General features: G+C 36.7%; 1 protein-coding gene across 9 annotated transcripts in view; it reads left to right on the top strand.

Annotated features, from left to right (window-relative positions):
• Positions 1–15,568, top strand: part of SHANK2 (SH3 and multiple ankyrin repeat domains 2) — a 354,480-nt gene that overhangs the window by 143,937 nt on the left and 194,975 nt on the right. For all 9 annotated transcript variants that reach the window (XM_040608429.1, XM_040608432.1, XM_040608431.1 and 6 more), the window contains one exon: positions 5,245–5,358. In XM_040608429.1, coding sequence (XP_040464363.1) covers positions 5,245–5,358 — 114 coding nt within the window. The remainder of the gene's footprint in view (positions 1–5,244; positions 5,359–15,568) is intronic.

Raw genomic sequence — 15,568 nt, 5'->3', positions numbered from 1 at the left:
GGAAAAGAAGTATCTGTGGAGCTGCAGTCAAATGTGACTGCTCAGGTCAATTATACAAAATCATTAACTGCAGATAGGCGAGGCTTTCCTTCCAGATTGTGTGTGGACTGCACAAGAACATTTTCTACATGGCAGCTGGGACACAGTCACTTGTTTGCGTGCTGGAGGCCTTAATGTGGCTGTCATCGGGGCGATAGACAATGACTTCCTTTCCAGTCCTGTTGCAGTGATCTCAAGTTATGTCAGTCTCTCTTGATTAAGTCTTTGCAAGCCAGAAATGGTCTGCCCATAAGGCAGAACAGACAGATCCTGTTCATCATCAATCACAGGGAGGGAGGGATAGCTATCAGGAGCAAGTGGGGCTAGATAAAGAAATAGAGTAAAATTTGAATTAAAAGCAGATTTTAAGAAAAATATCTCTCCTTAAGAGAGAGCAAGATTTAAGTTGTAACTTGTGCTGACCTTCATTTATGTTGTGTGCAAAGTCTGAGACAAGTTGCACTTTGGATGCAGAGAACTGTCACTCTGCACAGTACTTGTCTCCTAATACTATTTTCAATTTACCTGGTTGTATGCAAAAATAGATCAGACACTGGATTTTTCTTTACATTGATATGTATGCTTAGGAAAGAAGTTGTCATTACAACTCCAGGTTAGGAACAAACATTTTTAAGTTGTAACCATTTTAGGGGCAATTTTAAGAAAAATTGTTTTAGTCATTGAAACAGGTGTTCTTACATAGGTTGCTGTCATTTGGAAGCTCTCCTTCCAAATGGCAAATATTTCTGAAAATTTACATTCAGACAACAGATATTTCTACAAAAGAAAACCCTAAATTATAAAATCTGATATTTCTGAGAGAAAAGTAGTAAGATTTCTACCCATTGGCAATTAAAAATCTATTTTAAGAAAGCAAATCCAGAAGATTGTTACCTCAGAACACAAAACCAGAGTTCGCATTTGCATTGAATCATGCTTAGCTAGAATTTAGATGGAAACCCTGTGTATTTCATTAGGTATCTGGCATTTGTTACCAAGAACAGAACAATGGAATCAAGGTAAATATCATATTCGTGCTGCAGTTTGATTGGAAGGGACACTGTCAACATCCCTTTCAGGTTCAGAGTGCAATTCTGAGATTTTCTGCTTTCTTCCATGTGGTCTAGAGGGCTCCCAGCTTATGTAATTCGACAACTCACTAAAAGTATTGAGGTCTTCAGCTGCTCTTGATTAACAGATACAACTTTTAGCTCTGATACATTCTTACATCAGCATAGGCTAGTTCAGCTGCTAGATTTTTCAATGGATTTTCGACTTTATTGCCATCAGTTATTTTTTTCTTTTTTTTTCTCCTGGTTGTAGAAATGTTATTCTTTTCCCAGAAGATCATCTATCATTCCCAATCCATATAATTATTTATTTTCCCAAAAAAGAAGAATGCCGTTTATAAAAGTACTAAAAATTGGTTGTAGATATCACAAAGACATTTTAGGTATATCCTGTAGCAGCTACAAAGGCAATGGCCTGAATTTCACTGTAAATTTCATTGATATTTTTGCAAATAAGGATATCTAGAGGAATCCACTCTTGGAAATTTCAGTATCACAATGAATTTAGAAGTAGTATGCACCATCAGTTGGTGGAGAAATAGTTGGTTAGAAAGTCTCTTGCTGGTACCAAATTATCTATTACAGTGTGTCTCTCAAGCAGTATTGTGAGAGGGAAAAAACAGAAATTAAGACCTCATTCTACAAAAAAAAATATGAGTACAAAAGATAAATTATATTTTTTTGATTTATCCTTTAAGTTCTCAGTTACACACATTGGGATACATGGTGTTGCCAGTTTTTATAGATAGGTAGATTATCATGGCTTTGGCTCCTGCTGCAGAATTTCTTATTGATGGCACCACCTGAGATACATTAAAAAGAGTATTTCAAGTTTTTTGGTCGTGCAGAGCCATCTAGATCTCAACTTCCACATTTTGAGTATTAGGCCATATGTGCTTTTTCTCCACCTCACCAATGATTTCTCTCTCTCTCTGCACGTCAGCTGTATCCCTGGCTACCCCACGCTTGCCTCTTGTGTCATCTTTGTGCCTCTTGCAGTTCCATCAGGCTTTTCCTTCCTTTCTTGGCACCCGTAATGATGTTTTTCCTTGACACTAAGTCAAACGGTATTGTCAGTTTGTTTGTAGATGTAATCTCTAGGCAGGCTTGAACCAGAATTGTGAAGGCTGTCTGCATTCTGGCAACACCTCATGTCCCCTTCTACGTCTTTTCCGTAGACATGTCTTCAGGCGGGACTATGTGCATTTTTGCTTTGCTTTTGCAATTAGTAATTGCTAATATTTAATAATTCATGTAATAATGATCTGAAGTGGGTCTGGGTCTGGTTTTGCTCTGAAGTAATCACTTCTTGCCTTGCACTCACAGATACACTTACAAAGCAAATTTCTTCTCCCATCTTGATTTGGATGTCTTATCAGCTGCTGCTACCGTAAACACATGAAATTACTGTATGGCTGTGAAATACCCAACTTCCTCTTCACAGTGCAAATGGTTTTTGGAAATATCCATATAATTTGGAGCGTCAAAATAGCAGATCTGACAGATTAATAAAATGCTAAATTAGGGTAGTCTCTCTCAATCTCTAAGTAGGTTTTGTTCTCCTTGCCAGTTTGTGGAGTGAAATCAGGACTGAGATTCAGTGCTGAAAACTCTCCTCAGAAAACCCTAATTATTTGCAATAGGAATCATTCAGTATCTCACATTTTAAAATTTCTTTTGGCTGGAGTCCTACACTGACTTTTGTGTTTTGAATTGAAATCAATGTACAGTAGGATCCTACTCTAATTACAGTATCTATATGTGTTATTAAGTTTTCCTCCTTCCGTATCTCATCTATAAGAAATGCACTCTATTCTTATGTGAACAGAGGTTACATTGTTAAAAATATATTGGAATATATAAATATATATGGAATAGATATTGGGTGAATGATTAGGCTTCTGTTTTATGTAACACTGAATTATCAGATTGACTTTGTGTGTTATGGTGCACAGGTTTTAAACATTTTCAAGAACAACTGGAATTTATCAACATACTTTTTGTTAATTATGCCCCAAATCTATATTTATTAATATTTTAATTTATGTATTTATTTTATTAATACAATTAAAGCACAGGTCTGGTTTCTTCAGTTTTGCTTGCATTTAAATGTAGGGATGAAATATTTTCTACTTATGTTAACAACATCAATAGGTGTTAGGTAACTAAAAGAAAAGGTATGCGAAAGATTTTTTTGTACAGCTTAAGTGTCACTGTAGAGTTGATGTCTTCCAAGTGTCCTCCCCCATTATCCCAGAACTACCTGAGAAGGTATAGTTTTCCCCATATATGTCAGAAAGGTGCTTGATAAATTGTGCATTTGAGATGCGTCTGGGTGTAGGATTTTGCCTTATTGGATACATTTCCTGGGGCTTAATACGTGTTTGTTACTGACAGTGATGTTTAAATGTGCAGTTTGTTAAATCTGTGTCTCTGAATTTACTACATTAAAAGACTTAAAATTGACACATTTAAAAACATTTTTCTGTCAAATATCTGTCAGATATGTTAGTAGCTATCCATCCATGCTTTGTAAGTAATGCCACAAATAGATTAAGATTGCATTAATGAAAAACTAGGCGAACATTTAATTTTAAACGCAGTTTTACAGATCCTGGTGTGTCAAACCAGAGTTCTTGTCACTTCTTTAGTATTACCAAGATATATATATATATATTATTTTTTTTTTTTTGGCCTATAGTTGATTTGATTTTCATCTTACTCTATAGTAGGGCAAATCAAGTTCACATTCAATGCTATTGAGTCACAGCAGTTCCACTGATACAGAGTTCAATCGCAGTCAGGGTCGGGGACTATGATTGGAAAGCCTGATAAGGTATGTTTTAACAGCACAAAGAGTGCTTGTGTTGGAGAACATCAAAGTAGCTCTGAGCAAGTTAATATCCCTACCATACTGAAATACCCTGCAGAGGTATTCTCCCAGGTCTTGCAAACCATATGCATACGTTAGCAAAGAGATGTGCTTGGGCTAATCAGCCTTGATTTTCAGCAGGGCCAGTTAGCTTGGCTGGCCTAGCTCGCACGCAGCTAATGGAGCTGGACTGCTACGACTTCCATGGGCTTATTTTTGGTAGCTTGGGGACCTCTCTACCGAACACTGTGTTTTGTACAGATGTACTCTGGGGACCTGTGTTGTATGGCTGAACTCCATTCCCAATCAACCTCTTTAGAAGAGCTAACTGTTTTTGTTAATGACATCACTTTTGTTCCAATATTAATGTATAGTATCTCTTAAATAGTACATTTATGTTCTTTTATTGTACACTAAGCATACAGTGATTTGTCGGAACTCCTATAAAATTAATTTAAACGTAATACTTAGCAAGTATTTAGGATCCTTTCATTACTGTAATTCATCTCCAATTGCTTACTAGTAACAACATACACTGTGGTTCTGCAGTCTTTGGTCACAGTCCTTGCTGAGTCCTAAGACTGATAACAAGATAATTAGAACTACAGGTTAAAGCTTTTTCTTCTGTTGGTAAATCATTCCCCTGCCTATTGTCATTACCTTCTATGGAGAAAAATCATTGAAACATTTCAAAAGGCATCCGCAGTGTGTATCACACCTGTGGGATATTCAAGCATTTGCTGTGTACTCAAACCATTAAATCCTATTACTTGACCTACATTACAAATCTCTGGAGCTACCCACTAAATAAAATAGCATGTTTCCTTAGGAGGCAGAGAACATGAGATACTCAAATATGTATTATTCAAACCCAATTTCAATGTGGGTTCAGTTTTACAATGGATTCAGATCTTCATCTTGATTTGAACACTCAAGACAAATTTTTTGGTCTTAGTATGACCATGCATTTATCCTTAATAAAAGCAACAATGAGAAAACTGGAAATGGAAAGCAGTATATGAGGGCCAAGGAAGCATGCGACAAAAATGAATTTGGGAAGAGGTTCCAAAGACTGGTCAGGGAGGGTCGCATTTAAAGGTTACTCTCTGCCCATTTTGGGGGTACCAGCATTTGAGTTATTGTATAAAGTTTGCTTTTACCAACGTGATATTCAGCTATTAGTGAATGTGTTATGTAACTAATTTTGGTATTTACATGAGAAGAGAAAAATGTCTAATGCTTCCTATGTGTGTCTCTATCTAGTTTTAAGCATTGGTGAAGGTGGATTCTGGGAAGGCAGCACCCGGGGACATATTGGATGGTTTCCTGCAGAATGTGTTGAAGAGGTTCAGTGCAAACCAAATGAAAGCAAACCAGGTAATCGGATCAAGTTCCTGTTGAATCCTAACAATGACAAATGTGATGTGTCTGTCCAAGCAGAGAGGCAGCCTAGATGGTAATGTGTTACACAGCAGTGTGTTTGTGCAATACTAGAAGCTGGAGAATTGAATAAAGCTGAGCTGCTGAATTAAAAAATTAAGATGGGTTTATTGATCAGATTTTTCTGGATGCTGTCCAAGCAAACGGGCTTTCTCATGAGGGTCTGTGCTGTGAAGTACTGCAAAAGCTTTTAGGCACAACCGTATGCGGACATTTTGCAAAGCATTATGTTAAATTTTATTTTCTTACTGTATGGGAGAATGGCTAATTAGACAATCAAATAATGGAAGAAAAACTGGTCCATCATCTCCCAGTTTGTGGTAGTCATACAATGTATTTAGCTCTTGTTCATAGCAATGAAGTTCCCTCTGTTGACCTTTTGCTAAATTTTAGAGGCAGCATCCATTAGTGGGATGTCCCATATACATCCTTACTGATGACAAAGGAAATAGAATCCTCCTTTATCATACACTTATATTGCCATAAGTAAGTAAAACACAAGTGACTTTAAGCCAGGAGTCTTTACAGTTCTGGTATGATAAAAGAAAAAGAAGTGTTCATTAAAGCATGTTATTTTAAGAATTACCTACCATCTCATAATTTTTCTGCTTTTAAGAATTAAGATGTGAGGAGGACATCCTCTCTAATTAAAAGCTCATTATAAATGAGCTCTGAAAATATAATTAATGTTCTCCAGGAGTGTATGTAGTTTTAAATTAACTATTGGTGCGTTTTGGATCTTTGATGTATTGATCCATAACTTTTGTCATTGCACAGACAATACACTAAAATTTGTGCATCGTATCATTCGTTCGTGAACATTGTTCTTTTATGTATGTCATTATAAAACTGCACAGGTATACTTTTCTTTTTTAATATACACCCACTGTATTAACATGATAGAATGGAAAAGAATGCATTGGACAAGATAATAGTTCCAAAGTAGTAAGGATGTGCAAATATTTGTAATATTTGATAAGTATTTTAATTCCATCGGTTATAAGGGAAGCTGTGGTAAGATGAAATAGAGTTTAAGGCGTGAGCAGAAGAGGAGGCAAAAACTTAGCTTTTTTAATATGAAAAGTTTAAAAGATTGAGGGAATGAGGCATCAGGTACACTGCTCTAGATAACTAAACACTGTGTGAAAAGGTTATACTTACTTTTCTATTTCCCTTTTGAGAGAGAGAAAGAGAAGGAAGCAGAAACAGATCTAATATTTGGTGAGAATGGATTTAGGCCCTGAGAATAGGGAGAGAATAGTTGTGTAGCTCTTGAGAGAGCAAAGAACAAACCAGAATTTAAAAATGGAGGAATATTAAACAAGAGGAAGAGTCAGGCTGGAATTGGCAAATTTGGGAGCAGTACAGTTCTCAAACACTAGATGTAAAAAGAGGATAACTAGTTGCAATTCTAGTGTGATTTCATTTGTTAGAAAGGTTGTGGGAGAGGAATAAATTGAGTCAGTGTGCAACATGAGCTGATGAAGAGCCCTGTGGGAACTGTTCTGAAGATCCTTCAATAAAACTTTCAGAAAGGTGTAAGTCAGTCATCATAATCACGTTTCTTGAGTCTATCGTGGCAATTCTGCATTAAATTTGAGCTGTGCATTTGTCTCCAAATCTGAAGAAAATTCTGGGAAGGAGCATTAAGTTAAGTTCTAAAATATGAAAGGAGTTTTGCATCTTCTTTAGTGATTTTGGAGAGAAGGTAACCAAACCTGTTACAAATCCTCAAAAATCTTTTCAAGAAGTACTGTAGGAAGTAAATTCAGTATGTGACATGATTGCTTTAATATATGACAAGATTGTTTTCGAGCAAAAATTCCTTTGATCATTCAAAGGAAAATGAAAATTAAGAAAAAAAATTGTCACAAGAATAGCAAAAGGATTACCAAAGCTGGAAGTGTTGAAAGAATATAAAGAGAAACATCTTACAAATTTTCTGACATGAAGTTATGAAAACTTATGCTGTGTGTCTGGCAAAACACCAGAGCATTTACTGTAATTTCTACCTATTGCATGCTATTGTCTTTCTGATTGTACCATTCTTCTACTCTGAAAAAGATGCAAATATAATTAAACAAACATGAAATGGGCACATTTTTTATACCTTTGAACTTGTGCACTCACGTATTTTTCTGGGCTGTCTTGAAAAATGTCGTGTACCCAGAAGGCACAAATGAGGTATAGTGCTTCTCTGTATAATGCAATAGAGGTTGGAGCTTTATGAAATATATGAAATCCACAGTATGTGCCATATTATTATTGAAATATGGTAAGGGCTGAAAGCAGCTGATCACTGAACTGCTCTGTGCAGTTAGCTCCATTCCCTTTGCATAGGAAACAATGGAAATCAAAGAGAAGAGCTTTATAAGCAAAAATCAGCCAGTACTCCCTCTGAGTACAAAATGCAAAAGTGATTTAGAAAAATGTGTTAACCATGGTGAAATGATTAGAAATTAAATTGGGTCTACTGGGATTGCTGAAAGAACATCAGCTGAGAAACATCACAAACTTGTGTGAGTTGCAAGAATTTGCATCACGGGCTTTGCAAAGCAGCAGAACTTCTTATAGTAATGATTTAGAAAGTAGGTAATTTTAATGTGTAGGAAATGAATCTCAAACTCGGCCTTTTTCAGACCAGCACCACAGTAACAGTTTTTTCCTATAAATGAGATCTAGTAACATTTCTTCAAACAATTTCTTCCCTTTGCCATTAAGTTTGAATAATTGTGTTTAATAGTAGCTTGTCATTTGCACGCCATGAATGAAAAAAAGAAAAATAGTTCTTGGAAAAAACAAACCACAATTAAACACTACATGCCCAGTAAAACTAGCGGGCAGGTGTTTCATGTCATGCTGATGTATAATCTCATTTCTAAGACAAGTTCAATTTTCAGGGAACTTCATTGCCATCCTGACTGTTCTCTGGAAGCAGGCAGTACAGAACAGCACCTGGTTCCTGTGATCTCTTCAAAGGTATCATGCTAGCTTGGCAAGTTCTGTTTTCCAAAAAAAAACCCTTGTTGACTGGCATGACTTCTATATCCATTCTTTAATAGTTCATTAACTGAGACTTGTAGGAATTACTCCATTTTTTTGCTAGGACTGATGCCAGGCTTATAGGCTTTTAAATTATCCAGGTTGTCTCATTTGCCCTTTAATAGCACTGGCACAGGACCTGCTGCCTTTCAGTCTTAAGAAGTTCCCTTGACATTTTGAGATCTAATAAAAAAGAGTAACAAAGAAAATAGTTACCAGTGGCGTGCTAAGTTCTTTTGCCTTCTTTTAAAAAATTCTTAGACGCAAAAAACTTCATACTATCTCATTTTCAAAAGTGTACCCTTAGTAGCCAGTTTTTAACATTCCTCAGAATTATTCTTAGGGTGAAATTCTTTTTTTTCAGATGAGATTGATACACCTTGCTTTTCCCCTGTACAAACACAGAATACAAAGGTTATCTATTTCTTCTTTCTGTGTTGGCAGTTTTCCTGTTATTCAGTGGTGAACCAATTCCATTCTCAGATTTCTTTGTATCCTAAATATGTGAAAGTTCACCGTGGTTGTTTGCTAAAATGTTCTGGGCAGGTTGAAGAAAGTGCTGTACAGAAGCTTGATTCGTATAAAATCCTAGTTAACTCAAAACTATGCAAATGTGAGGCACTAGCTTGGGTTATTAGAACTCTTAACAGGATTTATCAGCCAAGTACGTTGGTGCTGCAGAGTATCAGAGGTCATCTTGGATCTCAGGCAGCAGTAGTTTGCATCCACTGAGAATACACTGTGTGACATAGCTTTAATTTTTCTGCCTATAAAAAAAGACAAAGCTTTTCATTTTACCGGTTTATTCTTTCCTTAGCATTCATTATCCTTCTTAAGACAGTAAGAATTCCTACCTAATACCTTACAATGGGAAATGAAGTACAGTAGAATCTGTAGTCCATAAAACCAGCTGCCCCACCAATGGAAGACACATTTTTCCTTCTCTTGCTCAAGTTTAGGTGTTTCTGTTTGCTTATTTTCCCTCATAGGGTTTTAGTCTGACTTGAGTGATTTACTACAAAAGTGCTTTCTATTAGACTTGTGATTTTATACTCCATGTCCTTCAGAATTCAGAGATTTAGATCATCTGATTGCTCATAACTGAGGTGAAGAATTCATTTGGAAGGTAGAAGTTATCTTTACCTGCATTCTGTCTTTACTGTTTATTATTCCTTCCTCCCTAATGTGCCTGAAGAACTCTTAGATTTTACAAATGATACTGACTGAGCATGTCCTTTACTAATTCTTGCTGTCTTTCAACTCTTGGTCTCCTTGGTGCACCTTTCCTTGAGCTCCATGCTCATCTTTAATATTATCTTTGGGTGATTTTTCACTTAGTAGCGTCCTCCATGCATTTTTCTACGCTGTGGCCTTGGGGTATACCTTGTTAGTAGTTGTAGTTGCTGTACGAGTTCAGCCTAGATCTAATCCAAGCATATGGCTTCAACGACCATTAAGCCGTTTTTCAAGAGCTCATTTTTCCACTGAAGAATCCAATTTAAAAACTCTTAAGGTCTGCGCAGTCCTGCGGGCTGCAGCAGAGTAGACAGCACTTAGAAATCACATTCCTGGTCCAGACTAAAATGCTAATGTAGATGCGCCCATGCTGACCTCTAGTGTCACTAGTGCTCTGAGCAGATACTACATAGCATCCCAGAAACTGGGATTTCTCTTTCAAAACGTCTGTACTTAAACGTTTGGTATAGCTTACTCCTGAGTTTCCAGCAACTTGAAAATATAATGAAAGATTTTCCAGTAATAGTATAGTTCTCCTGCCCATTTCTTTTAACGTATGTAATCATACACAGATGTTATAAGCAGGTCACAGTGTTCCTTATCCAACATTCCCTCTAGACTTCAGAAGCTACCAAACAAGTCAAAGTTATGTTAATGAAATGCATACTTTGCTACACAGATTGCTGTATGTGAAGTATAGAATTTTCTTGATTTTGCATTCTTAGTTTTTAACACCTTGTGCATTCAATAAAAGCAGATTTGCTCCTCAATTCCATGATCCCTCTTTATAATTAGCACACCACCTTCCTGGACAATATAGTCAGCCAGACTACTAGAAAACTGATTTGCCTTCTTGCAAAGAAGAAAGTCACCTTACTGTGAATTGAGGAGCTAACATCTATACTAATATATGCTAGCTGTTCTGTCCTCTGTGGATATGTGGCTTGGCGCGTAACATATTTGAAAGTTTTCTTCCCCTTGCCTGCCACATCATGGTTGCTTTCTCCGTGCTGCCTTTCGGAACAGTCAGCAACATATTTTGTCCACTGAAATATCTCTGGGTACTGTTTGGAAGAATGATAATTGGCATATGTGGAAGCTGAGCCAGGGACCCACTAACAGTGAAACAGGTTGGATGGTGGCATGCCAGAGCACAAATGCCAGCCTTGACTGTGTCCTGTATGGACTTATGTAGGCTGCCTGAAGTTCTAAAAAATGGAATTTCCCCATCTTATGCTCTTACATAGCTTATAGTTAATTTCAGCTATGTCATGTTTAACCTTTTGTGGGAAGGATGGGTGCTAGAAAATTAATTTTTCACTTTTTTTGTTTTTTGTTACCTTTTTAAGCATTTCAGTGTAGTGGTGTATTAAAAGCAGTGTCCTTACTGGGTGTGCTTTGTGAGGAAGATGAACACTAAAGCATACCACAGAAGATTGGTCTCTGTGTGTGTGTGTGCACCCCATTGCATCCCAGTACAGAACAGAATTGTAATGTGCTGGAATGTGTGTAATGGAAGTTCCCATTCCCAAATCATCAAGACCAGAGGACATGATGGAGCACGTGTTCACATCTATGGATTCCTCCTCTGAATAGAAGAGGAGAAAACGTGCATCCACCTCAACCTGAATGCAAGCAGAGCACAGCTTGTATGTGCACCCTAGGACTCCGATGGGGGACTTGCTGTGGGATAGACCTGTCACTCAGCTAGCTCCACAGGGCTTGGAACACTTGGATACAGCCACCAGCGTTCTCCTTTCTGTAAGTTCAGGGTCACCTGATTTTGCCAGTAAGGGGATACATTTACATAGATTGATAGTTTAAGATGTGTTTAAAGTCCCTGATGAGGCTTTGCTCAGGTTGCATCCAGATATTAGTTTTTGAGCTCATGTAAAACTGGAATTTGTAGTTCTGGTCCTTCTCTAAGGACAGGGGCCTTGGTTTCCCAAATACGCTGTTTGGACATAACAGATAGCCAGAACAGTCAGCTGTAAAAGCCCTCCCTAATCACATATAAGTATGCATGTAAAAGTCAGCAGTGGAAAAAAAATAGAAAGCAAAAAATCTTTTCATCCAGCCTCTTGCCTTAATTACTTGCCTTTTATAAATGATCCAAATTAACAAAATCTTTGTTGAACATTTTTTTCCTGTTTTTTTAGAATCAGTTCTGGATAACTTAACTAGAAAGGCAACTCTGATGGAAACATTGTAGAGAATTACTAGAACTCTGAAACATTCTATAAACCGAGTAACTTTGAAAACCAGCAGGAGAGACTGCAAATAAGAGATGCTGTCTGACCAGATGAGCGCTTCGAGGTTTTCCGTAATAAGTTTTACTAAATGCTCCTTCCACATGATTTCACCTTGAATAGAAGTTACCCGTGTATCTGTGACAAAATTATCATGCAAATTAAAACTGTTTGGTGTGAACAGCAGCAGTTAAGGATAAAACATGTAGCTGGAATGCCTAAATGGAGAAAGTACAAAAGTAATTTATATATATGAGGGGAAAAACACATTTTTGTTAGGAAAATTAATCACAAACATTCTCACGTCTATCAGTGTGATAGCTTGGAAACGTATTCTGACTCAGCGCGGACAATGGTGCTAGACTTAATATGGCAGAGGGAATATAAACCAAATTAAAAAAAAATGGAGGTGCAAGATTGGCTCACATCTAAGTGGCCTGATCATTGATAAAAAGCAGTATGATGTGGATACAAATTCAGCCTTTTGAAAATGGATAGAAAGCTCAAGAGATTAATGTTATAGCTTTGTAATCCCAGACAGGGTTCTAAATGTGGGACATGCAGTCAAACAGATGTGTTTATTGAAGTTTATCCATGCCTGTTTGAGGAACGTTTTCCAGCTGTCAAACCCTGGTACCCAGAGCTCAAACTGACAGGTCAAACACTGTTCAGTGGTCTCTCTGCTTTGAAGGTTACTGTCCAAAGCTCTGACCTCTGAAATAACTCTTTCCTGCCTTGCTTCTATATTTTGCACAACAAACCATGTGGCTCACAAGATTCTGAAAAGTTTCCGTTTTTGATAAGTGATTTTCTGCCATAAAATATAGTTCCCATGGACAAATTTGTAATTAAAAAAGATATGAATAGATGGTAAGACTCAGTACAGGGATCATCAACAAAGGCACTGTATTCTGGTTTATGGCTTGGAAGGATCAGGAATATGCTACATACCAGATTTTTGTATAAACTGCATTCCCTTCCATCAATGGGAAGAATATACTGAACAAAAAGGTCGATGCAAAGAACTAGATCTGAGATGCTGGCAATCCAGTCCAAAAAACCCAGCTGACATAGACATTTGAAGCAGTAATATTCAACTAATTCTGACAGCTCTCTGTAGCTGAGGATGTAAATCGACTGTACATTTTGTCTCAAGTAATGGAAATTTAAAGAATGAACCTCAGCAAGTTTCTTCAGTTTAGCTTTGCTGAGCAAAGCATTTGTGTTCTCAGTAATGATAAACAGCAGTTTGGGAAAAGACTTCTAAATGAGTCATCACTCAATAATAACGCTAATTTGGAAGCAGAGGTAACTTGAGAGCTGTTTTTTGTCTGCAAGCAGCTATAGGATGGAGTCACATGCTTCCCACACAGCCTGGTAATGTGTGCCCTCTCTGACTGAGGGTGCCTTGAAAGACCTTGCATTTTTTCAGTCTTGGTCTTCTGACCAAGATGCAATAGAGGTTTCTTACTATAATAGTAGTATTTGTAAGAAATGCTTTGGAAGACTGAGTCTACCAACTCATTTCCCTGGTCAGCTTCTTTCTCTCAAATTACAGTGGTTTTCCTTAGCTTATGATATGAGTTTGGTTTCAAGAAAGAGTAAAATAAAGTGTTCCATAATAATGATTTCATATTCTATCCAGGTTTTGAGAACAGCGTAAAGTAAAAACATTAAAAAATTATTCAAAAGAAAGAAAATACAAGCCTAGGTCTAGAGCTTGAGACAAATATAAGCCTGACTGCATCTTTATCTCTGAATAAGTAATTTTTAATTCATAATATTTCACTGTTTCGGTTCCTCTGCTGACATGCACTTCATCCCTTTCACTCTGATTTTCATGCTTGCTAAGAACCACTTAGGAATAACTCTAATCAGCTGGAAAGGAGCAACACAATTCTCTAAAGCATTGAAATAGGCTAAAAATAAGTTGCACAGCAGTATAAAATTAAGCTTACATGTTAGGAAACTCAACATGTCAAATGCATCTGGGATTACTGATGTGTGAAATCGGACATGCAAGTGTAGATTTTTTTCCTTTTCTCATTCTTTCTGCATTTTTTCCTCAAAAAAATGTCTATCAAACAATACGGGACAAAGCAGTGCAACTCTGAGGCATGTCTTAGAATGGAGCTACCGTTATAGCTTCTTCCTTTTACTTCCAGTGATGTGCTCACATTTTCTGTTCAAAATTACAGTCCATCTAACACTAAGAAGCAACTTTTAAAGCACGAGAGCAGATATAGATACCAAAAATACCTAATGCTACAAATTACTTTAAAACTGTGAAAAAGATAAAGGTATAAAATGAATGATTTATAAACTGATACAGCATCCTGAGGAATTTAAGCTCTATTATTGGTTTAAGATGGAGTATTTTAGCCTGTGGCAGGATTTGAGCAGCACTGTTAGGTAGTATGCTAACAATCTAGAAATAATATTTTTTTTATTCCTAGTTGTTCTTGTGTGGAAACTACACGTATAAAACATTTCTTTTCAACCCATCAGATTCTGGTGTCAAGTTAGTTGAGTTTTAACCAATTTGACTTATCCCAGTGATTGCTAGTAGGCAAAAATCCGTAGCTTTCACCTTCTGGAATTTTGGAGCATTTCAGATTTCATAAAGAATAGGTATTTTGATTAGTAACATCTCCTTCCTGTACTAATAGTTCTTTTTTGATTAGAGGTACTTCTTAATATCTTATGATCCTATAATCAAATATACTTGATCTTTGCTCTTTCTATAAATATCTTAAATGATAGTAGCAATAGATGTTTGCATTTATTTTCATTTTGCATCCTTTTTTCCCCTGAAATTCTATTTAGTCAGGGTTATCTGATGCACCTGTTCAAATGCTACTTATATCAGAATACAACTTCTCTTAAAATCATTCCTGGTATCTATCAGAATTTAATAGAGTGCTATGTTTCATTTAACTCATTTCATTTAGCATAACCCAACGCTTTTCAAAACCATTTACTTAAAATGGCTGACATAAAGCAAGGCAAGTCTTAGATCCATGCATATTTGCAAAGTGTTGGTAAGTCACCTTTTTCTTCTGTATTCTCCTGTACTAAATGACACATTTGGGTTTTTTCCCCTCTTGTTTTTGATGGTTTAGATAAAAGGCTTGACAACAGAGGCTGAAAACTCTTTGAAACGCTCCCCAGTTATTTGAGATCAAATTCATATTAATTTAAAGAAGATGATAGAGCATATACTTAGAGTAATGGCAATGCTGGAGGTGGTCAGGAAAATGATACCTAAATAGCAGGAGCTGTTAGATAATCCATATTCTGTTCTTAAATTATGTCACTGCTTTTTGCTTTCATACCTGCCTGCAACAAAAGAGAATGGAAAGGGGCTTTTTCCAGCTTGCTAAAAGATCCACCGATGCCTGATGGTGAGAAAATGGCTTGATAATACACTGGTTGATAGCAGTAACTGATCATAGTAGAAGCAGCATGAAAACAAGTAAGCTATTTTGAGTCATTAAAAAAGCCAATCAGTTATTACATTTGTCCTGCTTTTGGCTGGGATAGAGTTAATATTCTTCCTCACAGCTGGTATAGAGCTGTGTTTTGGATTTAGGATGAGAATAATGTTGATAACACGTTGA

This window comes from Falco naumanni, chromosome 10, assembly GCF_017639655.2.
Source record: "Falco naumanni isolate bFalNau1 chromosome 10, bFalNau1.pat, whole genome shotgun sequence".
In the NCBI taxonomy this organism is placed as follows: Eukaryota; Metazoa; Chordata; class Aves; order Falconiformes; family Falconidae; genus Falco; species Falco naumanni.
Note: the sequence above shows the minus strand (reverse complement) of the source record. Positions and strands in the feature narration are given on the sequence as shown.